Raw genomic sequence first — 27,499 nt, forward strand, 5'->3', positions numbered from 1 at the left:
ATTATATCATCAAAGTATATAAATCCTGTTTTCTCTACATTATTCCAAAAGGCTAAATCATTTCCAATGTTACTGAGTAAACTTTAAGAGAGTTTATTTTTAAAACTATTAAAACTAATAGAAACTAAGATGTTTTTAAGTTAAAAAGATAAACACCACAAGTAATATTGATATTTTTTGTGACTACAGTATATTTGTCTTCATTTTTCTAGTACTCTAAGAATTAAAAAGGGAGAAATGACAATACTTATAAATAATTTATAATGTTAAAAGGGAAAAATTTTTTTGCTAGCACAAAAACAGTTACAGAAACATCAAAGGGAAATTTCCTATGAGAATGATCCTATTTCTGACATTCTTCCCTGCCCTTTTTGAAACTAATGTGGAACCCACATTGTTTATTCTGAACATCCAGTGTCCTGTGGTAGTGTAGCCTAGGCAACTCAGCAGACCCTCCAAGCCTGGGTAGAGACTTTTCAATGTCCATTTGGAAGAAACCATCCGGGCAAAACTGATCCAAGAGAACAAGACCAGGCCTCTAATGGGTTCTATATCTGACTGACTGGGTTACCTTGGGCTAGACAATTTAGATGAATCTCAGGATTCTCATCTGTGAAACTATGAGATCTACCCATCCTACCTATTTCCCAAATTACTTGTGGGTTACATAAAAACATTCTGAAGAATCTGTCTAGGACCTCAATTTTATATCATTAAGTAAAGATAGATTTAATAATCCGAAGGCTCTTCCAATTTGAACATGATCTAGCCCTATACTCTAACTTTATTATAGGAAATAGTTTTTCTTATTGCCTTACACTGTTAACAGGACATCAGAGAATAAATGTGAGATAAGTAAATAACCCATTTTCTAAAGTGGGAAACCAAGGCTTTTCTGAATTGTTGGAAGTATCTCATCATGTCTTAAAAGAGTATTAGGTCCTTCTTATGCAACACTCATTCTGGGTCCTGGTCCAGCTACCACTGTGGCAAACAGCTCCTCATGGGTTTCAACAAGCACAAACAAACAGCATGTCGTCATCCGCCTGTACAGAGGGCATTTTCCCCAGGTCTTCCCTCTACTCCCAGTCAAGTCAGGAGAGACCAGCAGGCCCCACTTGGAGTTCATTCACATGCCACCCAGAATGAACACTTCCTTGTAAACAGATCAGTTCCTCCCTTCTCCCCCGTATGAATTGTCCTGAGATGTATTAACTACCCCCTCTCTCATCTCTCAGAAGAGAGTACCCTCGAGGTCAAATAATCAGTTGTGCTTGACGCCAAGTGGTGGCCAATTTGGTAATTCACCCTAGTCTTGACTCCTCTTTCCATATCACTCCCCTTTTCCTCCTGCTTCCTTGGATTTGTGCTCCTAAAAAAGGCAGTGGCACATACACTTTGGCCTCAGGCTTTGCTCTTTGAAGAACCTAGATTAATGACAGCATTCAGTATGCAAGCCATAACCACGTGGATAAACTCAAGTGAATATTATGAATACTGTAATATTATGTTTCTTTTTAAGTCTTAAGCTCTGGAAATTGTCTAAAGCATCAAGTAATTAGTGTTAGTCTAAGTTAAATTCAACAATTAAAACACTTTAATATGTGTTCATATTTATTTTTATATAAGGAAGTGACCCAGATTTGGGGGGGGGGGAGCTGTGGGAGAAAAAGAGTAGCAAGGTCAGTGGAAACTGGCCAGACTGAAGAACAAATGGGGACAAGACTTTTCACTGAATATCTTTGTTAAAAACTTTGGGACGCATGTGAACATATTACCTGTTGTAAACATTCACATTAAGTGGGCTCAAGATGTTGAACTATAAATTCATGATAGACTAACTGGATTGAAATTGCTCATGATTTTATTTTTGGCCTTATAGACCTAGAGTCAGAATTTGAGAATGGAGAGCCTTAAATTCACTATGTGAATAGGTGTAATAAGCTGATATAAATTGATACTTGATTTCATATTTATTTAATAACTTTATCAGATTACAAAAATAATACAGGTTTATTGTGAAAAAAATTGGAAACCAAAAAGCACAAAGAAAATTCAAATCACCTATAACTAAATCACAAAGAGATAAAAAAAATATTGGTATATATACTTCTAGTCTTTTCTAAGTGATATATTACATATATGCGTTATTTAAAGCCAGTAGTGGCTATAAATTTCCAAATCGTTTCTCTTACAGGAGAAATAAAAGTTAATGATTTCAATACTGTGGGCATGATGTTATGCATTTCACAGGCATTCTCCTTTCATCCTCACCAAAATATTATGGAAGAGGTAGACATGTCTTCCATTTTATAGAGCAGGAAACTTAAAGATCAGAATTTGAATGCCCATAACTAATAAGTGGCAAAAATCATGATGCAAAACCATGTCTATCCTACCACACTTCGTTTTCCCATATGCCATGATGCTGTCCCCACCATCTATTTTGCTAAAGCATGATAGACAAAATCCTAGATTATGCTATCACATATGTTGCATCAAATGACAAGAATCGGAAAATCATACAGAATTTGCCTTAAGAAAAAACTAAAAAAATTTTTGGACTTTTCAGTGATTGGAAAGTATAATACCATTTTTCATGTTAGAGGATCCTATCAGAACCATCTTCACAGATGAAAGGAAAATCAATCCTACTGCTAGAGGAACTTTACAGCATTAAAGAACTGAATTTAAAAGGACTGAATGCTGAGTGGCAAATCATTTAAATACAATCTCTCTAGGCATTTATGAAATTGCACATTTCTTGGGTTTTGAGTCAGTTTCGCTTTTGAATTGACGGATCTTTTCTGGAAAAAACAGCATAACATTTATTATTAATAGCTAATATTTATTAAGCATTTGCTATGTGCCAGGCACTATTACTCACTCAATCCCACGACAGCCCTTTGACATAGACACTTTTCTAGTTAATGAATGAGAACACTGGTACAATGAGGTCATAGAACTTCTCAAGATCACACAGCCTATCAGCACTGGAGTTCAGATAGAAGCCCAGAGCACATGCCCTTCTCCACTTCAGAGGACTGCCTCTAGTCTCCCCTGGGATAAGCTTTCACAGGAATGAATAAAGTTGAGGGAACACCCCCAGTGCTACAAGGATAATGTCACAGAAGGTAGGTGTCACCCCTGTACTATTCCTGCTTGAAACTAAATATTGGATCAGTGATCTGATTCATGCATTTATGATCTCAGCTTCAGGTAAAGCAGCATCATAAAAATAATGGCAGGTGTTTCTATATTTTGCTTGAATGGTTTTTATTACACGCAAGTTACACCTAATTAATTGATAAATTTTCAAAGCATTTTCCCTGACAATATGATCTATGGAAGACCGATTTTTAGCAGTAACCTCAGCTGGCAAAGTAATAGCCTGTCTGCTCTTTTCTCAACCTAGAGATAACATTTTCAAATACACTAACTTGCAGAATTTCCCAGCATGGGCAAAATGGCATTTGGAGCACAATGATTCTTAGTTGTGGAGAACTATCCTATAACCTTATGACGTGATTCAACATTCCTGTGCCCCTCCCATCTTCCCTATCCTCCCTCCCCCAACCACACAAACAAACAAAAATATTCCTATACTTTTTCAAATGCCTCATAGGGGATGACACTGAGAACCATAGGGCTAAAAAACGGGACTAGTATTGACTGAGTCGCTCACCAAAGGAGAAGTTGCATATTCTGAATGAGCCCCAGCTAACACCAAGTTGGGACTGCTGCTACTCAGGTAGTATTACTTCTGTTGACTGTCCCCTAACATTTTAAGGGAGCAGGAGTTTCTGTTTGTCAAAAACTAACTCACCAGCTAGTTCTGGGAAACCTGCACGTACGAGCTCTTCATACAGGTGCTTGACCGGCGTGTCCTGTGTCATCAGGGTCCCATGCAGCCAGATGAGCAGAGCCCTGTGGCCATGCTCACGGAAGCTTTCCTTTCCTGTGCCAGGCACAAAAGGTTACGGTCAAAACACGACATGTTGATAATGTCTCTTTATAATCGTGATCTCAATTCTAACTAAATTTTCTCTATGACTGTGGTTGCAAATTCATTCCTTCTTATGACTGTTAAATAAAAAGCCCAATTGATGAAAGCCCTTCCAGTTCCTCTCACCGGTGCTTCTTTCAGATGACTAGAGTTTGGACTCATTCCAGCAGTTGCCATGCACCTACTGTGCTTGACACAGCCCAAAGGAGCAGACAAAAGATTTTACAGCTGCATTCCTGCCTGGTAATCAGACGTGGACCTTTTCAAACTCAAACTGAAAGTGTATATTTCACCTAGGTATCTTGTTAAAATGCAGATTCTGATTTAGTCGGTCTGGGGTGAAGATCTGCATGTCTAATAAGCTCCTGGGTGGTGGTGCTGCTACTGCTGCTGATGCTATTTGTTGCCCATACTCTGAGCAGCAAGCATGTACATCCTGTCACTCCATTTCCTGATGGAAGTCTGCATCCCCCAGGCCAGTGAATACTGGGCAAATACTCACTGGATACCTAACTCCTGAGAAGTGTTGGGGAAAGTGCTGGGATATGAAGACGGGAAGCCTTTGTCATTCCCAGCAGCAAACTGGGAGTTACAAACACATGATACAAACCAGTTACAAACACACGATAGGCTCCTAGCTCTACCAAATGAGCGGGAGCAGACAGATACCAGGAGGAGGGCCTGAGCTCCTGGGAGGAAGTTTGTAGGACAAACTATTAGAGGGGCAGGCATTTCAGGGAGAGCAAACTGCACACATAAAAAATGTACTCCTAGGTGAATCCTCCTAATCTCGCCCTTGCCAAACTAACTTTTCTTAAATACCGTCATCAACATGTCACTCCTTTGCTCAAAAGCTCACAAACTCCCTGGTGCCATGACTTTGATCACAATATAACTGCATTGTGAATGTTACTGTTATCATGCCAACTAGAGTATAAATTCCACCAAACAAGCACCAGGGCTTACAGAGCTGACGTATCCCTCACCTGGCAAAGCAAAACACACGCTAGGCACTCTGTAATGTTGGACTGAAACATTTTAAAATCTCCCTTATCCTGATAGCAAGTACTCTGAAAGTATACTTCCAAATCATTCCTCTAGGTCAAGAGAGATTTCCAGGAGACAACTTTCCTGAAGATTCCACAGAACACTACGTCTAATTAGCGACAAAGGAGAAATAATAACAGAGAAATCTTTTCCCAAACTATAATCAACATTCAACATTTTCAATGCAGTCATTATCTTCTATTTTTTAATCAAAATATATCTTAGAATTAGCAATAAAAATGCCACAATTTAGTAGTATCTGGTGGGCTGTGGGTTCCGTATCTATAATCTCTAGCAATCGACAATGCGAAACAACCCCCGAGCATGGGACTCGTCCACATCTCACGAAATGCATGTATGGAAAGTGCCCTGAATAGAGAGTTTTGCCAAAAGTGTTTGCTTCTTTGTTTTTAAAGCTAATTAGTTAATTAATGCCAAACAAACTTTCTATATTCCCTACCTTTTCGTCAAATCATAAAAAAGCAAAACTAAGGATTCCAGCCGACCCGATCTCACTAATTCTGACAGCTGGAGTCTGACCGAAATGATTCCATGGCTTGGAATCCTCTCACAGAGAGCCCTGAGTCTGCATCCACGGCACTTAGAAGATTGGCCACCAGGAAGAACGGCTGATCCGGATGCTGGATGTTCTTGCCTGTATTGTCTAGGCGTGCTCACCTGACCACTGCTCCTCAATGGCTCTGATCTGGTCATCTGTAAAGTGCCACGAACGGGCCAACCTCTGCCACTCATTGGCCTTCAGCTGACGGTAAGCCAGGTTCCAGAGAAGGCTGCGAATATGCCTGGTCTCCAGACTGTGATCTTGCTTGAATGTCAGAGTAAAGCTGGTTCTTGGCTCCCTGATGTTTTCGCCGTGTTTCTAAATTGGAAGTAATTGCATTAGATGATTTCAGACATTTTCTACTTATTGCCTTATTTCAGAGCGCATATATATATATATATATATATATATATATATATATATAATTTTCTATATATAACTGGTAAGGTGGTAACTGAGACTACATTTTCAATATTATATGTCATTGGATCATTTTTTGTGATTCAAGATAGAGATGTCTGACATAAAAACCTCGAGTACTGTCTGTCTGACACAGGAAACATGAGAGATTTTGCAGTGTTGTGTCCCATGCTTCTACCTCAGCCTGCTGCTGATATTTACCCACCCCCAAAGAGAGAGGACACCTTGGCTAAGGAAATGTCACAACAGCAAATGCATCTCTAATGGAATCAACCTTCCTTACCTCTCTCCAGGCATAGTATCTCTCTGCTTTTATGAGCATGTCCACAACAAGGCTGTGATTGCTTCTGGAGGCCACAGCCAGGGCAGTCTTCCCATGCTAAAAGTCAAAGTGAAAGCATCAGGTGATGTTGCCCAGTGGTTAGGAGCTCTAGTTTAGAACAAGGGGACCTGAGTTCAAATCCTGATCCTACTGTTTCCTTGCAGGGTAAATTTGGGCCAGTCCTCAGCTTCTTCTATCCATCTCAATAATTACCTCATGGTATAGTGGTAAAGGGTAAATGTGATAATGCATGTAATGCCCTCAGGACAGTGCAGGGCACATGGTAATTGTTCAAGAGATGACAGATATTGATAGTGCCTGGCACTATGTCAACTGGGCAAGGGAAAGAGTTTGGGCTTAGGCGACCCACCATCATCAGTTGATGTTTTACAAATCCCTCTATCAATGAGAACCCAAACATTTCTCTAGTATTCCCAGGGGTCTCCCTGGCTCACTGCACTGGGAAGTCTTCAACGAATAAACAACATGATCACACATTTTCTCCTCCAAAGGCTGACTCCACCTGTGGTAGAGGCTTTAGTCAGGGTTCCATGCTCCCTCTCCTTAATAGCTTTTCTTCCTTTCTTTCATAGGAAAAGAACTCCTGGTATTAGCCAGGCACTTGGGCACCCCAAACATTTCCGAGTGTCCCACGCACTTAGGTCTGGGACCTAAGTTCTGGTCAATGGCATGTAAATGGAAGTGGCATATGCAACTTCTGAGAAGTATCTTTAAAGAGAAGAGGGATGTCATTCCCCTTCCTTTCCTCTCTCTGTTAAGTGGAATGCTAGCATGATGGCAAGAGCCTGAACGGCCACCTTAGACCAGGAAGTGGAACCCATGTGCTGAAGACGGTGGAATGTTAAGACAGAAAAGGACTGGATCTTATTAAGAATAACATCAATCATGACAATACTACTAATTCATAGTACAGAATTCAGCTTGCTGGACTCCTACCTAGAACTTTTCTTTTCCTATTATATCATTACTGCCTTCAACCAAGGGTGAGGGTTTGGAATGATCAATAAGGGCTATACTGGACATAATTTGGGCCATAAGTGGCCTGAAGCCCATATGGTACCTTGTACAAATTACAAAAGGCACACCTTTGTCAAGATGGATATAGCTCAAAGCCAGGGCACACAGCTTTGCAAGCAGTTTCTCCTACATTTTTTCCCTTGATTTTATGCAGTGCACAATCTATATATCTACGCTTTTTTTTTTTTTTGAGCAAAAGACGGTGTTACTCATTGCTTTGAAAATGACCCATGAAAAATTTGCTCAAAGATCCTGAAGATAATTTAAATGATTAGTCAGAAGTAACTCCAGAAGAAATTTTAATCTTAGGAACCCATGTCTATCCTTAGGGAATCCCAATAATTTTCTCACGTGGCTGACTGTTTGCAACTTCCAACAACCCAAATGATTTGGCTGTTAGTCTAGGCGCTAAGACTCAGGTGAGCCTGAAAATAAGGGCTGAGAGTAATCAGCTTCTAATCAAAAGAGGCAGTAATGAAATTAGGAAGAACTGCATTTTGTAGGCATTCAGCAAGTCTCTAATTGTACACTGTCTAAAATCTGGCTTGTAAAGCCATTTGAATCACCATAATTAGCCTATTTTGGGAAGGCAGTATTCTGAGAGCCAGAGTTTCAGATCATAGAAAACCTTCCCCAAGAGGGTACGCTAGAGTAGAAATCCAAATACTCAATGCCATCAAGGGTAGAAGGCCCTCAGGAACCTGTGATGCTTCAGGCCAAGAAAAAAGATTTCTGGGAAAGTCAAATTTACACCATACTTGGGTCCCCTTTTCCTATCCATAATTTCCAGGCCTTAATTCAGTCTTAGACACTGTCATTTACCTTTGGTGGAAGCCTATAGAAAGGCAGTTTTTACTCATTAATTAAATATGTATTGGGTGCTAACTAGGTGCCAGCCCCTGAGAAGAAGGAGGGAGGAGGAGAAGAGAAATCTGGGAAAATCAAATTGTAAGCCTAGTAAACTGTGGGCTTTTGTTCTGAAAACAAAGCCAAGTTGTAGCATTGAAAGTGTTTACTAGAATATCCAGTCCAATACCACCAGGGCCCCCAACATCAATTTTCTGCCAATACTATAGATTCTCTACCCACAGGACTGCCTGGGAGGTGATAAGAATTAATGAAAAAGTAGAATAAAGTACAAAAAGAAAGCATAGGAAAATACTAACACTTAATGTTAATATTAATGCTAAATATTTACAGAAGTTAATGAGCCATGACTAAGCGATGGGATTATGGGTGATTGTGTTCTCCTTATGCTTTCTGTTTTCCAGATTGTCATCATTGGGCTTGATTATTTTTATGATCAGAAAAAAAAAAAGAGTTAATTTTAAAAACTGACATATAGAGAAAAGTCAAATAGCATATCACTACTTCAGATCCTAAAAATGTAAAATGTGTGATTCTGAAATAGAGCAGGGTGGACTCAGGCTTGTACTGGGAATTAGGGCTGTGCCGAGCTGATAAACAGTGTGAGCGAAGACAAGGAAGGGAAAGCAGTCACCTTTGTCGACATTTGTAGGAAAGCATCAGACAACCATGCAGCCAGTAGCCATGGCTTTGAAGCCAGGCTCTGCCTCTTACTATGTATGTGACTCTGCTGTCATTAAAATCTCTCAAATCTTGTCTTGAAAACAGATTATTTTGTCCACAGAGGAGATGCAAAGACTGAAATAAGAAGGCATGTATGTGAGCACCTAACAGGTGTTTTAGCAGCAGTCTCCTGTATTTATACCTTTTAGTAAGACTAGAACCTTCCGTTGGCTGAGCCTACATCAGCCTACATCATTGCATCAAACAAGTCTACATAAAAACCAAAAGGTGGAAGCAACCCAAATGTCCATCCACAGATGATAGGATAAACAAAATGTGGTGTGCACATACAATGAGTGTTATTCAACCATATTGTATGATTTCACTTATATGAGGTACCTAGAGCAGTGAAATTCACAGAGACCAGAAAGTAGAATGGTGGCTGCCAGGGGCAGTAGAATGGTGGAGGAGAAAATGGGTAGTTGTTCACAGAGTTTCGGTTTTGCGGGATGAAAAGTCCTAGAGATTGGTTACATAACAGTGTGAATACACTTAACGCTACTCAATTGCACACTTAAAAATGGTCAAGATGGTCAATATTACATTATGCATTTTGTATTTTACAATTGAAAAACTTTTACAAATAAAAAATGAGTTGAGACACATGTATATTTATTCATTGCAGCTGTTTATAATAGTAAAAGCTTAGAAACAACTTAAATGGCCACCAGTTGAGAACTAGTTTAACAAATTGTGATATGTCCATACTATAGTCTATTATGCTGCTGTATAAAAAAAAAATGAAGAAACTCTCCAGGTACGAATATGAGATGATCTCCACTTTACATCGTTAAAGGAAAAAAGCTAAAAGCAGAACAATACGTAGAGGTATGTCACCATTGTGTAACAAAGACAGAGGAATTGAAGAAGAGTATAACATATTGATGTTTAACTTGTCAATGCATAAAGGAACTCTGGAAAAAACAGACAAATGTATAATAATGGATACGTATGGCAAGGGTAGTATGAGAACCAAACAAGGACAGGTGAGTGGGAAATTTTTTCTGTTAAACCTTTACTAATTGTGTGTGTGTGTGTGTGTGTGTGTGTGCGTGTGTGTGTAAATATATGTTTTGGACCATGTGAATCTTTAATCTTTTCCAAAAATTAATAATTTGAATTTTAAAAATATGTTTTATTGTTCAGAGTAAAACTTCTTGTGAACCTATCTCAGTCAAAATTGGAATGTTTTACTGACGATCAGTTTGTGTCCATTTCACAAAGGCTATGCTAATGCTGCTGCTCAAGGCTCACAGCCAGCAGGGAGTTCTTACCAACCATCTCAGATGAACAGAGAGAAATCCATGAAATTACCTTATCAACAATGTTCAAGTCACAGCCTGCCTTCAGCAAGATTTCCACCAGTTCCACATTTCCAAAATCAGCAGCCACATGCAAAGGAGTTTGCTGCCTCTGCCATGAGAAATTTCAAGAAGGTAACCCAAGTTAAGAAGGAAAAAAAAACATGCATAGTTTAAAGAGAAATGGAAAATAGAGTTGTCCTATACAGGCATAAGGGAAAATAGATAAGATTATATATGTTTAAGTAGGCACATGGGACATTTATGCCTGTATTATTTATGACAGTGAAAAACAAATGAAGTAACATGTTTAACAAGGAGACTCATTAGATAACTATGGTATGTCCACATATTGGAATAGTAGGCAACCACTAAGAATAACTTTTAAAAATGATTCAATACAAGGCACCTAGAGTAGTCAAGCTCATAGAGGCAGAAAGCAGAATGGTAGTTGCCAGGGGCTGAGGGGAATGGGGAGTTATTGTTTAATGAGTACGGGATTTCATTTTGAGAAGACAAAAAATGTTCTGAAGATGGATGTTATACAACATCCATTGTGATAGTTATACAACAATGTGAATGTACTTAATGCCATTGAACTATACATTTACTAATGGTTAAAAAGGTAAATTTTGTTATGTGTATTTTGACGCAATAAAAAAGTTTCAAAGATTATTTTTAAAAATGAAAAAATACTTATTTAACATTAAAAGCCTTAGACACCAACACTATATTTAGCTGAGCGCAGATTATATATAGATTTTTATATATATACACACACATATATAGAGAAGAAAATACATCAGTGATATTAGGAATGATATACAATGGAATATTATTCGGCCATAAAAAATGAAATCTTACCACTTGCAACAGCATGGATGGACCTGGAAGGTATTATGCTAAGTGAAATAAGTCAAAAAGAAAAAGACGAATACCATATGATCTCACTTATATGTGGAATCTAAAGAACAAAATAAACTAAAAAACAAAACAGAAACAGACTCATGGATACAGAGAACAAACTGGTGATTTCCAGATAGGAGGAATGCTGGGGGACTGGGTAAAAAAGCTGAAGGGATTAAGAAGTACTAATTGGTAATTATGAAATAGTCACAGGGATGTGAAGTATAGCATAGAGAATATAGTTCTGGGTGAGTAGTAGACTAATCAGGGGGAATTACTTCATAAATCATATAAATGTCTAACCATTGTGCTGAAACTAAGATAAAATAACATTGAATGCAATGTTAATAAAATAACATTGAATGCTGAGCGCAGATTATATATAGATTTTTATATATATACACACACATATATAGAGAAGAAAATACATCAGTGATATTAGGAATGATATACAATGGAATATTATTCGGCCATAAAAAATGAAATCTTACCACTTGCAACAGCATGGATGGACCTGGAAGGTATTATGCTAAGTGAAATAAGTCAAAAAGAAAAAGACGAATACCATATGATCTCACTTATATGTGGAATCTAAAGAACAAAATAAACTAAAAAACAAAACAGAAACAGACTCATGGATACAGAGAACAAACTGGTGATTTCCAGATAGGAGGAATGCTGGGGGACTGGGTAAAAAAGCTGAAGGGATTAAGAAGTACTAATTGGTAATTATGATATACAATGGAATATTATTCGGCCATAAAAAATGAAATCTTACCACTTGCAACAGCATGGATGGACCTGGAAGGTATTATGCTAAGTGAAATAACATTGAATGTCAACTGTAATTAAAATTTTTTAAACCGATAATACATAAATAATTAAAAATTTAAAAAAGAATTATAATATGTAGATGGAGGGATTAGAGGTTATTTTTAGTGCTTTCTCGATGCTTTTCTCTCTCTTGTAAATTTCCTATATTATAATGTATAAAGAAGTACGAGACTTCTAATTTCTTCTGGAATAATCATTTTCCTATCAATAGTATGAGAGTATTTCAAAGAAATGCATGAGATCACAAGAAAATTACCAAAAGTACTGCTGATGTGAAGACATTTCTAAAATATTAGGGCCGAAAGAACATTGGTTATGATCTAGCCCAGTCCCTAAATCAGAGAAGGAAAGCAATTTCCCCAGGGTCACACAGCTAAGCAATAGCATCTAGCCCAGTATCCCAGTATTCTTCCTACCAGAGCACGGGGCCAACTTATTTGGGGCGCTGGCATAATTAAAATCAATGAGCATTTATTAAAGATTCACTTTGGGGTGGCAATGTGCTCCTCAGGGGGCTCATCATCCAAGATGGGCAAAAAGACATGCTTACACTGACTAACCTATCGAGGTCTATACTGAGAAATGAAATAGAGACACAATACAATGCTGCTCCAAGTCTAGAAGGCAGGAAATGTACCAAAATGTTAATAATGGTTCTTTCTTTCTGGGGGGATTAAAAACAAATTGTAAGCTTTTAGTTTATTTATGCTTTCTTATTTTTATACTTTGAGTATATTCCTTGTCTAACAACAACAAAACAAAAACCGAAATGATAAAATCTAGTTCTATAACTGGATGGTAGCCTAACATACCCTCCTTCTCTGGAATGAACCTAGCCAATTCCGGTGAAACCAAAATCACACCTGAGTTCTGTCTGTGTATGTAGCAAAGAGTCCACCCATTAGGAAAGGTTCGGGGCATTAACATTGTTGGACACCTAAGTATATTTAATAACAAGAGGGGTTTTTCTTCCCCCAAACTTTTGGGTTAGTAAAAGATGGGAGAGGAAGAAATTCCCTGGGAAAGCAAGGGACAGAAGAGGAGAGAAATCTCCATTCAGCTTAGGGCACAACTGACCTCATAAGGAGACTGCAGAGATCTGAGTCGGTGCTCTAGTTTCACAGATGAGGAACTGAGGGCTACACAGTGGGTTAGGATGGCACACCCACTATGCCTGGCTGTTCCCCACCTGGAGGGCACAACTGAGGCTTCTCTGGGAAAAGACAGCCCACTTCGGGATGTGTCCAGAGGTCTCATCTGTCCTCAGGACTCTGGAAGGGCTCCTCTCCCCATGGTTTCTCTTCCCAGTCCCTCCCAACAGCTCCTGGAAGAGGGCAGCCGAGCCTGAGAGCAAGCCCTGTCCAGACAGTGCCCACCCACATCCGCTTTATTCTTCCACTTCGGCATTTCCATTTCCAGCCAGTGATGGATTCCTCTTATGAGGCATTTGATTCTGTTCCAATGGATTGAATGCATGGTGATTTTTTTTAATTACAAGATTTTAGCCTTTAGGCAAAAAAGAAGACACATTGTTCATATCATAGAAACAAAGCTTCCTTCTTGTGGGGAAGGGCTCCCCCTAATTACAACATTTCACACTGAGGGAGTGGCTTTTGATTTAAAGAGCCTCTGGCAATTTACATCCGCGCTACTATTTATCAGAAGTGCTGGGCCTGTTAAATTAATGCACTGGCTGAACTCCAGTTGTATGAAAAAGACAAAGCATTTGTGGGAGTGAAGGTTACAGGGGAAGGGAAAGGATAAAAAGAATGTGCACATTCCTCCCAGGAAATTTTAGAGTACCTTGAACTTGATCAAATCTACCCCTAAGCACACACTGTGTTAAAACATAAGAGAACAGACTCTCCAGGTTCTCATTTGTTTGGCTTACCTGATTTAAGATGTCAATATCATGCTGTGCACTTAATAGGCTGTTTACCACAGCAATATGGTTGTTGAGAATAGCTAAATGAAGAGGGGACTCCTTAGGCTGCAGAAAGAAATGAAAATTTGAAATCCCAAAGGTTCTGGCTTCATCATTCAGATCAAAAAGCTACTCATTTTGGCAGACAGTTCCTGATACTCTCCTGAGAACTGAACTAGCCCAGCATGGTGACAGGCCCATAGTACACATTCAGCAGTCATCCCCCTCTCCAAGGCCGTTTGGCAAACCTGCTTACCAGCAATCAGCTTTCTCCTTCATTCATTCTAGAACTATGCGCTGAATACCTGCTGTGGGCCAGGCTCTTTTTAGGAGGAATAGGGAATGAATGGTGAACATGGCCCATTCTCAAGAATCTTCCAATCTAGTGGGGCAAGCAAATATTAACTGTTTTTTTTTTTTTAATCACAAAATAAATATACAATAACAAATTGTGATAAGTGCTTTGGAGGAAAAGTAGAGAGTGGTATGAGAGCCTATGTGTGGATGGGCAGAGAGCCGACCTTTCTGGAGGTCAGTGTGAAGAACTGACATTTGAGCTCAACTATGAAGGATAAGAAAATATTAAATAGGTTTAACTACAGGACTTCTCAGCACCTTCAAAGAGCTACAGTGCTGTTGGAAGAGCCACAAAGAGGAAACAGCATTTCCTGAATTGATCTGATCTCAAGCTCTTTCTCCCTAGAGCATGTTGTGGGACTAGCACCCCACTCAACCAGGGGCACCATTCTTGTGCTCAGCCCTCCCACCAATGTAAGTCTAGCCACGGTGTATTCACCAAGCCCTTGCAGCCTTCTCCCCTTTCCTCCTTGTTTGTGGCTAAAACACCTGTCTTCCAGCCACACCCCCATGCTCTCCCCCATCTCCCCCTGTGCTTCTTACCCAGCCCTCCAGGCTTCCTTGTCCACCTCCACAATCACACACTTGGCCTCCAGCTACCTCACTCCCACCCAGCTGCCATGGGCCCTGGAGGCACGAGAGGAAACATGCCCTGGAGGGGGCAGTTGAAGGGGTGGGGAGAGCACAGGTAAAGCATGACAGAAAGGTGAGGGTTATCCAGTGGAGAGGACGAGAGGGCAAGGTACAGGTGTGAAATAACAAAGGTGAAAGATCCATTGAGACCTTTAGAGAATAGTAGTTGAGCTGAAAAGCACAGTGAGTGGAGAGAGGGAAGGCAGATGTGTGTGAGGGCGGGTGATGAGGACCGAGTGCAGTGTTGCTCAAGTAGAACAGATAATATCAAATATTAGTTACATATTCTTATAATGGTACTTACTATATACTCACTTCCCCAACAGTATTGTTTTAAACACAACTTTTCATTCACAATTACCCTAGCAGTTAGGTCTTCTATTTCCCGTGTTATATATGAGGCACAGAGAGGTTAAATAACTTCCACTAGGTATCAGAGAGAGGAAGTGGCAGAGACAGGATCTGAACCCAGATCTTCCTGACTCTAACATCGGCACCATACTCCTTCTCAGAAAACAGGAGTAGATTGATGGAGCAGAGATGCAGTGAGTTGGCAAGACTGTCACCAGCACGCAGAGGAAGAGGAGAGGAAGGAGCAGGTAGAATGCGTAAGTCAAACTGTCTGAGGGCGAGCAAGGGAAATAAGAGACAGATGGAGCTGGAGGGGGCGGTGTGAGGGGAAGGCTGTCTGTGCAGACCCCTTCTGCTCAGGAAGAACCTTCCCTCTTGAGGCACTAAGCATGAAAAGAGAGAAAGCATCCCTCCTCTCAAGGAGGTGGGCAGTGTCTTTCCTGCTGAGACCACCGGCCTTGCTGGGGCCCAGCTCCTCTTGATACACAGGAAGCATCCTTGGACGAACCAGGCAAGTTCAAAGCCAATTCCCCTAACACCATTCTCCAAAAACTACCAGTCATGGAGCAAATCACATCCCTTCTCTCGAGTTAATACAATAAGTAATAATGGCAAAGCAGGATCAGAGGAAATAATATTCTCAAAGGAGAAATGAAAATAGAGTGAAAAAGAGAGGAGGGTTTCTCATCTAATTCCAGCACAGAGAACCTTTGTTAACCCTACCAAAGCAAATTTGAACTTCAGAAAACCTAAGTCAGCATAAAGGATTGACTTTCAAAAGAAAAACAAGATTGTTCAGTGAAGGGGGGAAAAAAACTATCATATTTCCTATTGACAGCAGCCTCATCATTTTCCTGGACTGATAAATTTAATAATGGCATTTCTAGATACAGGAGAAAGTTTTGTTGCAGCAAATATAAGTATTTAAAACACAAAGATTTCATTTTGTTCAGGAACTTCAATAACTTTCTAAAACATATCCCTTGGATTTTATTTCTTAAGATTAAGACTCAATCTCCAAAAGAAGTTAGCTGGCCTTCCCAGAAAGAATTCTTCCTTTGTGAACACCTCATCCCCACCATGTATCTGTATCACAGGGAGCATCTCCCAGCACAGCCAGCCTTGCAGCGCCAGGATCAAAGCCTGCGTTATTGGAATAGACTCACTTCCACCTTCATGTGCAGATCAATGTTCTCACTGAGAAGAAAGCTGACAAGGGACGCGTGGCCATTCTGGGTCGCTATCTGCAAAGCGCTAATATTGAGCTGCAAGAGATAAATGGAGAGGGCACAGAGGGATTCCCGTGAGAGCCCAGCATGCCTTCTGGTGTTCATCACATGGCAATCAACCAATACAATGAAATAGTATGACTATTTAATAAAGAAAATCCTCCAATGTGTTTCTGATAATTTGGGGGAGCTCTTTGTTGTTCTAAGTTTCTCCCATTAGAGAGTCAGAGTCCTAGGTAACACAAGCCACAGGCAAATACGAGTTAAATCCCAGGAAGCACAAAATAGACTAGGGCTAAGTGTTTTGTGTGCCCTGCTGACTTGGTATTGTTGCCAAGAAATGCCTCACCACTCCTGCCTCCCTGACTGTTTACTAGCAGATCTCCCCTTTGCCAGGTATGGCTTTAAAGCTTGGCATGATTACTACCTATGTGCACGTTCCTCATGACCCTTTGACTAGAATCCCTTAGCACCGCCTCTCCTTCACTCTGCTGCCAGCTGCCTCCCACAGCTCCCTGTACTCAAGTGTCTTCACTTAGTGCTCATGCTAGATGCTAAAACTGCTTTAGGTCAGGGCCTGCTCTTGATTATCCTGCCATCCTCCAAAAGGCCTAGCATGGTGCCTTATGGTAGTACTTGGTCAGTGAATAGTTATTGTTCAATTCACTGTGAGACTGCTATGAAGTAATTTCAAGTATTCCAAATAAGGATGCTATAGGACATTGTGTTTTCCTAAAATGGCTGCATAAGTATCTCTATTCCTACTTGCTCTTTTGCAGGGTCACCCTGCCACTCCTCCATCAAGCAGTGGAGTTCATTTCTTATTCCCTTGAATCTGATGGACCCTCTAACTGCTCTGACCAATAGAATATGGCAAAAGTGACACATGCCAGTTCCAGGTGTGGCCCCGAACTGGCCTGGTGGCTTCTACTCCCTACCTCATCAAAGCCAGCTGCCATGCTGTGAGAAGGCCAAGGCATATGGAGATGCCACATGTCGGTGCTCTGGTCAAGAGTCCTAGCTGACAGCTGGCCTCAACTGCCAGGCATATGAGTGAGTGAGCCACTGTGGATGTCCACCTCAGTTAAGCCTTCGAATGACTGAAGTCCTGGATTTCATCTGACTACAATCCTCAGGGGGTTGTAGTCAACCCTCAGAGGCATAAAAGATAATACAGTGTTTTAAGCCACCATACATTGGGGTAGTTTGTTATGAAGCAGTGAACAAGTGGAACAGATACTAACAGGAATGATACACACTCTGACCAACTGGAGTCTGCCTTGAGCTGATACTAAATGCCTGTATGACCTCAGATAAGTGGCCTCTCAAGTATAGAATGCTTTGTCTTCCTCTGTAAAAATGATATTACCACTTACATTAGTTTTCTATTACTGCTAATAACAAATTGCTACAAACTGAGTGGCTTAAACAATACAAATATATTATCCTACTGTTCTGGAGGTCAGAAATCTGAAATGGGTCTCACCAGGCTAAATTAAAGGCCTTTGTGGAGGCTTTCAGGAGAATTCATTTCTTTGCCTTTTCCAGTTTATAGAAGCCATCCGCATCCCTTGGCTCATGGTCTCCTTCCTTGATCTTCAATACTAGCTAGCAACTGTGCTCTGAGCCCTTCCCACACAGCCTCCCTCTGCCCTCCTTGCCACCCCCATCCTCTTCTGCTTTAAAGGACACTTGTGATTACATTAGGCTCACCTGCCGAATTCAGGATCATCTCATTTTAAGGTCAGATGCTGAACAAACTTAATTTCATCTGCAACCTAAATTCCTCTTTGCCATGTATCATAACATATTCATGGGTTCCAAGGATTAGGGTGTGGATATCTTCGGGGGGCATTGTCTTATCTACTCTACCATCCTACCTCTTTCTCTCAAACTATAGCAATACTGGAATAACAAATGAACAAGTAAATGTGTATGGTAATCATAACTATCATCTTATTCATTCCACAAAAATTATTGAACACTTATTATGTTCCAGGTACTACGTTAGATAATGGGGAGGGATTATGACTAGATTGACAAGATCTCTCATATTGTATTCCAATGGGGGTGGACAATCAATTGATCTATAGATTGGTAGATCAGTAGGTCAGCAGATTGAGAATAAATTTATTAGACTATAGATGTTATTAAAAGCATAATATCAGCTAATGATAAGTGCTACAGTGAGAAGTAAAATAGCAAGACTGGATGGCTACTTTCCAGTGAGTGACCAAGAAAGACTTCTTGGATACAGTGACATCTAAACTAAGATGAGAATGGTAAAATTCTAGATAATCAAGAGCAGGCCCTGATACAGTCAGAAAATCTGAAGCAGAAACAAGTTCATGAAGAACCCAAAGCCAGGAACCCTATAGTAGGAAGAGTTGAGGGAGTCTGTGGCATTTTACCCACGAGGCGCTATGGGCACAGTATACAGGAACTGCAGACTTCTCAGAGCCAAATAAATATTTGCAGTCTTAAAAAAGAAAACATTGGTTCCAAGATACCAAAACCACGAAACTGAAGTGAATATTTAAATCACATATTCATACTTCCTTGATTGTTAAATGTAATATTCATAAAATATTCATTACATTTGTAAATAATTTGTAGGTTAAAGTTTTTCACCTTCCTCAAATTCCTAAGTACAAACAGAGGTCTAAGGAATCAGTCAATCATAAATTAGAGAAGTTTGTCATATCCAAATAATTGTGAAAGCACAATCAAAATAACCTTTAAAAATAATTTACAGGAAAAAAAAGTATTTAACATGGAATGTGGGGGCCTTTAAATATGTTCAATAAAATGTGAGGATAGGACTTCTGAAAATATGAGTTCCTAAGGTCTACAAAAGTCTCCACTGGACCCAGGGCAGTTAGTATGGCCTGAAGAGAGCCTATTGCCTAAACGCCTGGCAGCCTCTCCATCCAGCACTGATGGAGAAAGTTTCCACCATCAGCTTAATCCATAATCTTCTTCAATCACCTCCTCAGAAATGACTCAACCCTTTACCGCCCCCCTTGGTTGGGGGTGGGGACACAAAAGCAATCTCCTGGAGACCAAGACTAAGCAATGTCAGTAGGTGAAGCACTTCCAAGATCAAACACAATGATCACCTACAGATACGAAAGCAAAATAAGCCTAGCACGTCCTTGCAATAACGTGCAGCCATGCTGCTGGCTTCTTGCTTCACACTGCTTGTTTCCCCAGGGTTCTCACTGGGTTAGATGGTGTGGACCACTAGTGGAGACTGAAGCTGTAGATCCAGGAAGCATGCTAATGAACTCAGGGGAAAAACTCAAGATAATGTGAAAGCTGAAAACAGGATTTAGGACAATTTCCAGGCTGCCTAGATTAGGCCAAGGTCATAAGGATATGGACAATGTGGAGCCTGCAGTCTTAGTTGAGTGGGGAGACCATAACCATATGAGAGACAATACAAAGCAAAACCCCTCTGAGGGCCCAATAATTAAGTGCAGAAGGGCAGGAGGGCACAGAACAATGGGGTAAGCCAAGAGGATCCTGCTAACCAGGGAGGCCTTTCCAGAGACCGAGAGTGGCTGTAGACTAGGGGCAGGGAGGCGTCTGTGCAGTGACGAAAAACAGCACAGCTCTCCACATTTTGAGTATTGCCTGGGCCCCATGAATTCTTAACTCTGTGTTCATTTATTGCATAAATAACCTTGTAACATCAGTGGGAATCACCTCCCACTACCTTCATTTTGTACACTCAATAATACCATGAATATATAAGTTCTATACAGTTAAAATATGTGTATAAACACATATTTTTTCAATTAGTGTTCTATCATAAACATTTTTCTATATTGTAATGTATTTAGTATTTATCATGAATATTTTTTAATGGCTACATAATTTTCCAAGAATAGGTGCACCAAATTTTGGTTCAGCCTTCCCCTACCATTTACTGCGCTTATAGGTTGTATCTAATTTTTGGCTATTGAAGGTAACTTTAACCTCTATCTTAATGCATGTCACTCCGCGCCCCCACCACCACCACCTTTAGATTATTCCGTCAACATAATTTCCCAAAGATGAGTGAAAGCGACGAATAGCTTTTCAAAAGAGTTAAACAAATGTACATTCCTGTCAGCAGAATACAAGGGTATTAAACATTGCTAATTTGGGACTTTATTCTTGATTCTACTGTTTTTCTACTTTCTGAAGAGGAACTGTTTATACATTGTACCGAAATGGAGAGACTGCCAATATATATTGGCAATTAAAAAACAAAAACAAGGTGTGTGTGTATGTGTGTGTATATGTAGCATACGGTGTTAGTATGCACATGTGCATGTGTTTAATCACATTTTCCATGTGAATGCATGGACAATTCCTGCAAGATTAAATAAATTATTAATAATGTTACTTTTAAAGAGGAGAAATTGAGTTATGGAGTTGGAATAAGACACTTTATATTGTATACCCTTTGATACTAATCATTATTTTTCTTATTTTCATTATAATTTAAAAATAATTAGAAAAATAGAAAAGGAAAGTAAAACCATTTGAAGGCAAGGTTGTTGCAGTGGTTAAAATCACAGACACTGAGCTCAAATTCTTGCACTGTCATTGACTAGTTGCATGATCTTATATGAGTTCCTTAACTTTCCTAAATTCAAAGTTTTCTCATCTAAAAAAATGAAGATAAATATCAAAGGATCTTAGCACCAAAGTATTTTGTATTTAGAAGAAGGCACCAGCCTGCCTTCTCCAGGCTCCAGACTGATCATTGAGCTTTCACACAATAATTTTTTTTTTCTTGCATCTACTATGGCTAAGCCAGGCATGTACTAGTTGATAGGGTAAAATAAAGCAGAATAAGAATGTCTCTGTATTTTAGAAGTAACAACTATTTGCTCCTTTTGGCTCATTCTTAATTATTCCTTCCTCAAATAAATAGAAAAGATTGCATTGCTTTTGAGGAGACATTAATTGGGGATTATCAGAGATCAATCATTAATTCTTACCCAAACAAAGCAAATTATAAATATTAATTCTACAAAAGCCCAGTGAGTGGATCAGTGCAGGACTAGATTATGCGAAGAGCATTCTGAGTCCTCCTCTCACTGTATGAGTAAACACAGCATGGAACACGTACTTTATTTGGAATGTTGATATCACTTCCTGCTGCCAGTAGCACTTTGCTGCATTCTTCATGACCTCCTGCAACAGCCAGGAAGAATGGTGTTTCTCCATTCTAACAAAAGGAAAAGAAAAGTTAAAATTAATTGCCTCTGGTCATAGAATGAAATTACTTGAGAAACAGTGTGCTTTATCTTTTGTGCATTACTCATAATAATAGATAGTATTTATTAAGCATCTACATGTCATTGTATATTGCCAAGACTATAAGCCTTGGCACAGTTAAATTGCACAACAACTCTATGAGATGAGGGTTAATATTATCTTCAGTTTACAGATAAAGAAACCAAGCCTCAGCTGAAAAATGGCAAAACTAGGATGCGAGTCCAGCCATTTGGCTCCAAAACCTGCACTCTGCTATGCTGCCTCCTTTCAGACTTTCCCTCCACCATTATACTCTTAACCTTTATTAATTTATCCAGGAAACATTTATTAGACACTTAGTATCTATCAGACACTACTAGGTTCTGGGATTAGACAAACAGAACACAGACTCTGCCCACAAGAAGGTAAGAAGAGTCTATTAAGATAATCAGAGGAATAAGGAATTATAATACAGTGAAACATATAAAAATAGAAGCACATTTGTACCACGTACAGCTTTAACCTTTAAAACTGATTTAAAATGTTGTATATCATTAAAAAAAAAGTAATACGCAAACTTAGTAACTAAATTTCCTGATAAACTCATGATAAACACTAGTAGGACAAAATGAGTTTAGTTTAGGCCAAAACACAGAAAGAAGAAATTGGCCTCACACAATAGCTGCTTGGGTATTTTCCCCTCCTTATGCAGACTCTTTCCTAAAAATATTGGAAAGGAATGTAGAATTTCTTCCTTACCCTCTAACCATTTCCCTGCTGCATGTTAAGAATGGCACCTTTACAACTGCATTAGGATTCGTTCAGAAGGTTTAACTAGTAGCTATTTAGATATAACAATCATGTTAACAGGGATCAAGAGCATGGAACCAATGTTCCCAGCCCAGTGAGATGGAAAAACTGCACCCCGGGCCACTTTCCCTGAATTCCTCGGCCAGCCATCTGTTACGAAGGAATTTCTCCTCATATTCTATGTTCTCATTTTTATAGGAAAAGAGATGCCAAAAGGCAAACCCCAGTGGAAAAATACCTGCAAAAAACGTGAAGGAAAGAATTCACATCTTTAACATATCAAGAGCCTAATAAATGTTCGTATCTTTGACCCAACAATCCTACCTCTAAAAATATACCCAGGAACGGGGGGAAGAAAAAATAAAATAAAATAAATAAAAATAAAAATATACTCAAAGGAAATAATGAGGAATTCAAACTAAGGTTTATATACAAAGAAGTTCATGATAGCATATAATAAACTAAATTAATAAATAATAAACTAAATGAATTTAGGGCAGCCACTAAAAAAAATATATATATGCATAGGAACACGAAATTGGCAGAAAAACACATCAGATGGGAAAAAAAATGAGAACTGCTATTTATGTTAATTTTTATCTCAAATTTTTTAACTTTCTATTTCTGGCATATGTTTTATAATGTATTAACTTAATTTCAAATGTACATGTGATAGATGCATGCTCAAACTTTCTTTACTGATATGAGTTTGCTACCAAGAATGTTTGGTGACAACTGCTCCAGAGTATATTCACACAGGTCACTCCAGCTGCCCTGGCAACAGCTTCCACCAGGAAACAGAGCAGCCGAAGACCCTATGAACATGACAGGCCTTCTCCAAAAGGCCAATGTTATCACCAGACACTTTACTTCATGCAAATGAAGCCTATCATTAACTGTAATTATAGTTTGTTGGATGGCACAAGCTCTCCTCAATGTGCCCTGACTTGAAAATAGCTAAAAGGTGGATGAAATCCAAGTGCACACTTTCCAGTGGTAAAGTATCAAAGCAGAACAAGGCAAGCACGACTAAGACTATAGATCAAATCCTGTGGCTACAGGACTCGAGCTTTATATTGATTTGTGAAGGCCAATCGTGCCTACTATTTACCCTAGGTGATTCATATTCTTTTTGAGTTTCTAACACATCATTCTTAACTTTCATTCAAGAAGACCAAATTCCTGGGATCTTCTTTAAGTAAGCAAAACAAATTAAACTTGATCATCATGCCAGATGGTTATAAAAGAGTGAACACACACATAAAAAGTAACAAATGGCCCTATTTTTGTCCACGATCCTCAGCTGAAAGGCTGGCTTACATTCTCCCAGAACCGTAAGAGAAATAAATGAGAGCGATAATAATATATACCACTGATACCGTGATAACCGTGATCTCACTTATTTCACCCAGATACCACTTGTTGCACACTAACCACATGCCAGGCACTATTGCTGTACTAAGTCTGTGACACGACTTTTCCACTTCAACCTCACTGTGGTCTTATGAGGCTATTTTATGATGAGAAAACTGAGGCTGAAAAGGGGCTAAGGAACATGCCCAACATCATCCAGCTAGAAGAGTGATGGAGACAGGATCAGCCCTGAGCAGTCAGGGCCCTGCTTTTAATCTCTGCGTGCCCAGGTCCAGGGATGTGTGGGACCAGACTGATCAGCTTTCCTGGTCCAAAGGAAGTGCAGACTTGTTCCAGGCATCATACATACTCACTTTCATAGCCTTCAGTTTCCATTATGTTGCCCACATTTGCTATTTTTATGACCATACTCTACCAATTCTAAGTCACATATTGTTTCACATGTTAACATATCTGAGATCAGGCACATTTCACAATCTTAGTTGATCAGGCAGCAGATGTGATAGAGCTGTCATTCCTTGCTTACGATGTGCATTAAAACAGAGTGAATGTTGCTAGCTTAGAAGACAATCTTAGAAATGACAGGGGGCACCCTTTGAACAAATGCTGCATCACAAGCATCTTTGAAGGCATAGAGGACAACATTTTGTTTAGAAAAGCAAGGACATCAAGACTGTGTAAGAAAGTTATTCTGAAGAATCCAACTCAATGTGCAAAGTATAGAAATACTTAACTAACTTATCTGGCTTATTTACTCCTTTACATATGTATGATAAGAAATCTAAGATAAAAGTTTTAAAAACTCTTTCAATAAGTATAAAATGGTAAGAAAGCTTTTTGTCATAGTTTGACTGGTAGAATTATTTTTTCTTAGTATTACATGAAATAATGATGTGCCTTACAGTCAATGATGTCTTAAATGAATACAGTATATTACTTCTTATAGTGTCTTTCAGGAGAGATGTCAAGTTTAGAATTTATCAGAACATTAAATCACGAAGTCCAAGAGGACTCCACTCACCTGAGTTCCAAAGAACGAGCCCAAAACTCATTGACCCAAAGGTTAAAAAGTGACTACCTAGAGCAGATGACTCAAAAATTTACTTCCACAGCCACATCCTCTCTACTGAACCCCAGACCCAGTTTCTCTCTCCCTACATTCCACTGAAGTCAGACATCATTTTTATTTCCCTATTCTCCAGTGAACCCCAGACATAGTTTATTTCTCTCTACTGCTCTCCACCTGAACATACATCTCTCCTCTGCCCCAGGTGCCTCAAAATGAACCCATCCAAACTCTCATTACCAAACTCACTCACCTGCTCTTCCCCTGCGCTTCACAGCTCAGGGATTGGCACCCTACCTGACTGGGACTCCCCACCTCAAAACTCTCCAGGCACCAATCCCCACCCCTTAAACCACTGTGACAGTTACCTGCCTATACCCAAGATGAATTTCACCCCTCTTTGCTGCTTAAAACTCTTCCAGGTCTCTGCTGCCAAGAGGTCAAAGCCAATGCCTCCTCCCGGTAAGCACAGCCTTTCATCACCTCTCTGCCTTGGCCTACTCAGCTCCCACCCTTCCTGGCCCAAGAGTCCTCAATTTCTTCTGCTCCGAACTTGTCATTCCCAAGACACACTATGCTCTTTCTTGCCTCGGTTCCTTTATAAGGGCTCTTCCCTCTGCCTAAAATACTCTATGTTTATGGCCCCCTCAAACCTCCTCCTACCAATGTCCATGTCAATGCCAGGACAAAGAAAACATATCACCTCCTCTGTGAAGACTGTCCAATTTCTGAAATAGATTTTCTTCTGTGTCCCCACAGTATACTGTATACATATCTAGTATGCATTTAGCCCAATATGTTACTTTTGGCATGCCCTTTTTACCCGCTTCTAGAATAAGAATACATACTCTACCTAGCACAGAGCACATATTAAACATTTTTGGATGAATGGGTGAATTAATGAATGGATTAATAAATAAATTGCTGTGGGTTTACTTTAAAGGAAAAGGTAGGAATCTTTTAGCATTATATTCTACACCCTGTGGCACTAAGATCTTTGTTTTTCTCCCATTCCTTTCTTGAAAGCCATTCTCCCTCCCTTCTACTTGTGAGCCCCATGCCCATCTATAATGAGCACCTCCACATACCTCATTGGTCTCATTAATTTCTTGCCACTGTGTTAGCAGCACCTGTACCGCAGAGTTGTGGCCATGTTTTGCTGCAAGGTGCAGGGCAGCATTCCCCTCCTGTAACACAGACACACGCCCTGCACTGGTCAGGCAGCAATGGGGCTTCTGGGAGGTTTTATTTGGCTAAAGCTGTGATCCGGTATGAGACACATTATCCACAAGTTTAAGCGAAATGTAATTTTTTCAAGCTTTAAATGAAACTACATAGCTGTTTGAACCAGTAGGAAAAACTCTCCACACTCTCTGTTCAACATTTGCTGCTAATTTTCTAGCAAAAAGTGGGACGGTAAAAGTAAATCCATATAACCTTTGTGAAGGTAAATTGTTGAAAGATTTCTAGGAGGTAGTTTTAGCAATGTACACGAAAAGAATTTGAAGTGTGCAGAACTCTTTGATCCACAATTCCACATCTAAGATTTTCCCCTAAGAAAACAACCAAAGATGTGTACGTAGATATGAATGTCCACCTGGGGTTTCCCGCCCCAGTCAGGTGGGGCTCGGTCTCCAGCAGACCTCAGGAGAAGAAAAGAGAGGACTGGTGTTAACAGTGGAAAAAATCTGTGTCGTCTATTGACTTTGCAACCATTTATGGAGCAAATACTGGCAATCTGTACAACCAAATGCAAAAGGAGGTTCATTTCATCTAGATATCCCATGATTCTGGCTGTAGTAACAACTGAACAACTCTACTGCTGACCAAAATGCCATCCCCAAAATATGCACCAACTGTCACTCCCCTTTCTCTTATTTTTTAAAGAAATAAAAGTCCAACTCACCTTGTCCTTTTCTGAAGTATACAGATTAAGGAAGATAAGTTTTTCTACCATTTCAACATGACCCTTCTCAGCTGCCAAATGAAATGGTTTTCTTCCTTTCTGAAAATCAAACATAAACCTCCAGCTTTTATTATATACATATTGAAAAAGCAAGACCACTAAACATTTCAGACTCACAAAATTATCACAGGCCATACTTGGCACCAGTCTACACGGAAGATGTAGGACATGAACCACAGCTTATCAGCATCAGCTGCTCCTCTTCCTCCCATGGTCCACACAGCTGCTCAGGAGCTATTGTCTTTGGCCTCCCAGGTGACAGCTATTTGCAAAGTGACAAGATCTACACTGGGGATATGTGGGAGCCACCCTGGCTTAGAAGGCGGGTATACTCCACAAGAGCAAATACCTCTTGTAAAAATTTCTTGGGCACTGCTGCCAGGTCCCCACAAGGCACATATCCAGTTAGTTATGAGAGTCACTACACTCAAAGAAGCCCAAAGTGTGCCTTCTCCCTCTGGTATTTGTAGTTCATTTGCAGTTCCTACAACTCCAGATGCAATTTACCAA

At 39.7% G+C, this 27,499-nt stretch overlaps 1 protein-coding gene across 1 annotated transcript in view; it reads right to left on the bottom strand.

Annotated features, from left to right (window-relative positions):
- Window positions 1-2,234: 2,234 nt before the first annotated feature.
- The window catches only part of ANKDD1B (ankyrin repeat and death domain containing 1B), a 42,149-nt gene continuing 16,884 nt past the window's right edge, over window positions 2,235-27,499 (bottom strand). Inside the window, exons 6-15 of the mRNA XM_023520425.1 lie at window positions 26,930-27,028; window positions 26,112-26,210; window positions 21,646-21,744; window positions 16,458-16,556; window positions 13,918-14,016; window positions 10,300-10,398; window positions 6,319-6,414; window positions 5,732-5,933; window positions 3,827-3,958; window positions 2,235-2,807 (exon numbers count right to left, since the gene is read on the bottom strand). Of these exons, the coding sequence (XP_023376193.1) occupies window positions 2,746-2,807; window positions 3,827-3,958; window positions 5,732-5,933; window positions 6,319-6,414; window positions 10,300-10,398; window positions 13,918-14,016; window positions 16,458-16,556; window positions 21,646-21,744; window positions 26,112-26,210; window positions 26,930-27,028 (1,086 nt within the window). The 3' untranslated portion in view covers window positions 2,235-2,745. The remainder of the gene's footprint in view (window positions 2,808-3,826; window positions 3,959-5,731; window positions 5,934-6,318; window positions 6,415-10,299; window positions 10,399-13,917; window positions 14,017-16,457; window positions 16,557-21,645; window positions 21,745-26,111; window positions 26,211-26,929; window positions 27,029-27,499) is intronic.

Source organism: Pteropus vampyrus, unplaced genomic scaffold (genome assembly GCF_000151845.1).
Source record: "Pteropus vampyrus isolate Shadow unplaced genomic scaffold, Pvam_2.0 Scaffold262, whole genome shotgun sequence".
Lineage (NCBI taxonomy): Eukaryota > Metazoa > Chordata > Mammalia > Chiroptera > Pteropodidae > Pteropus > Pteropus vampyrus.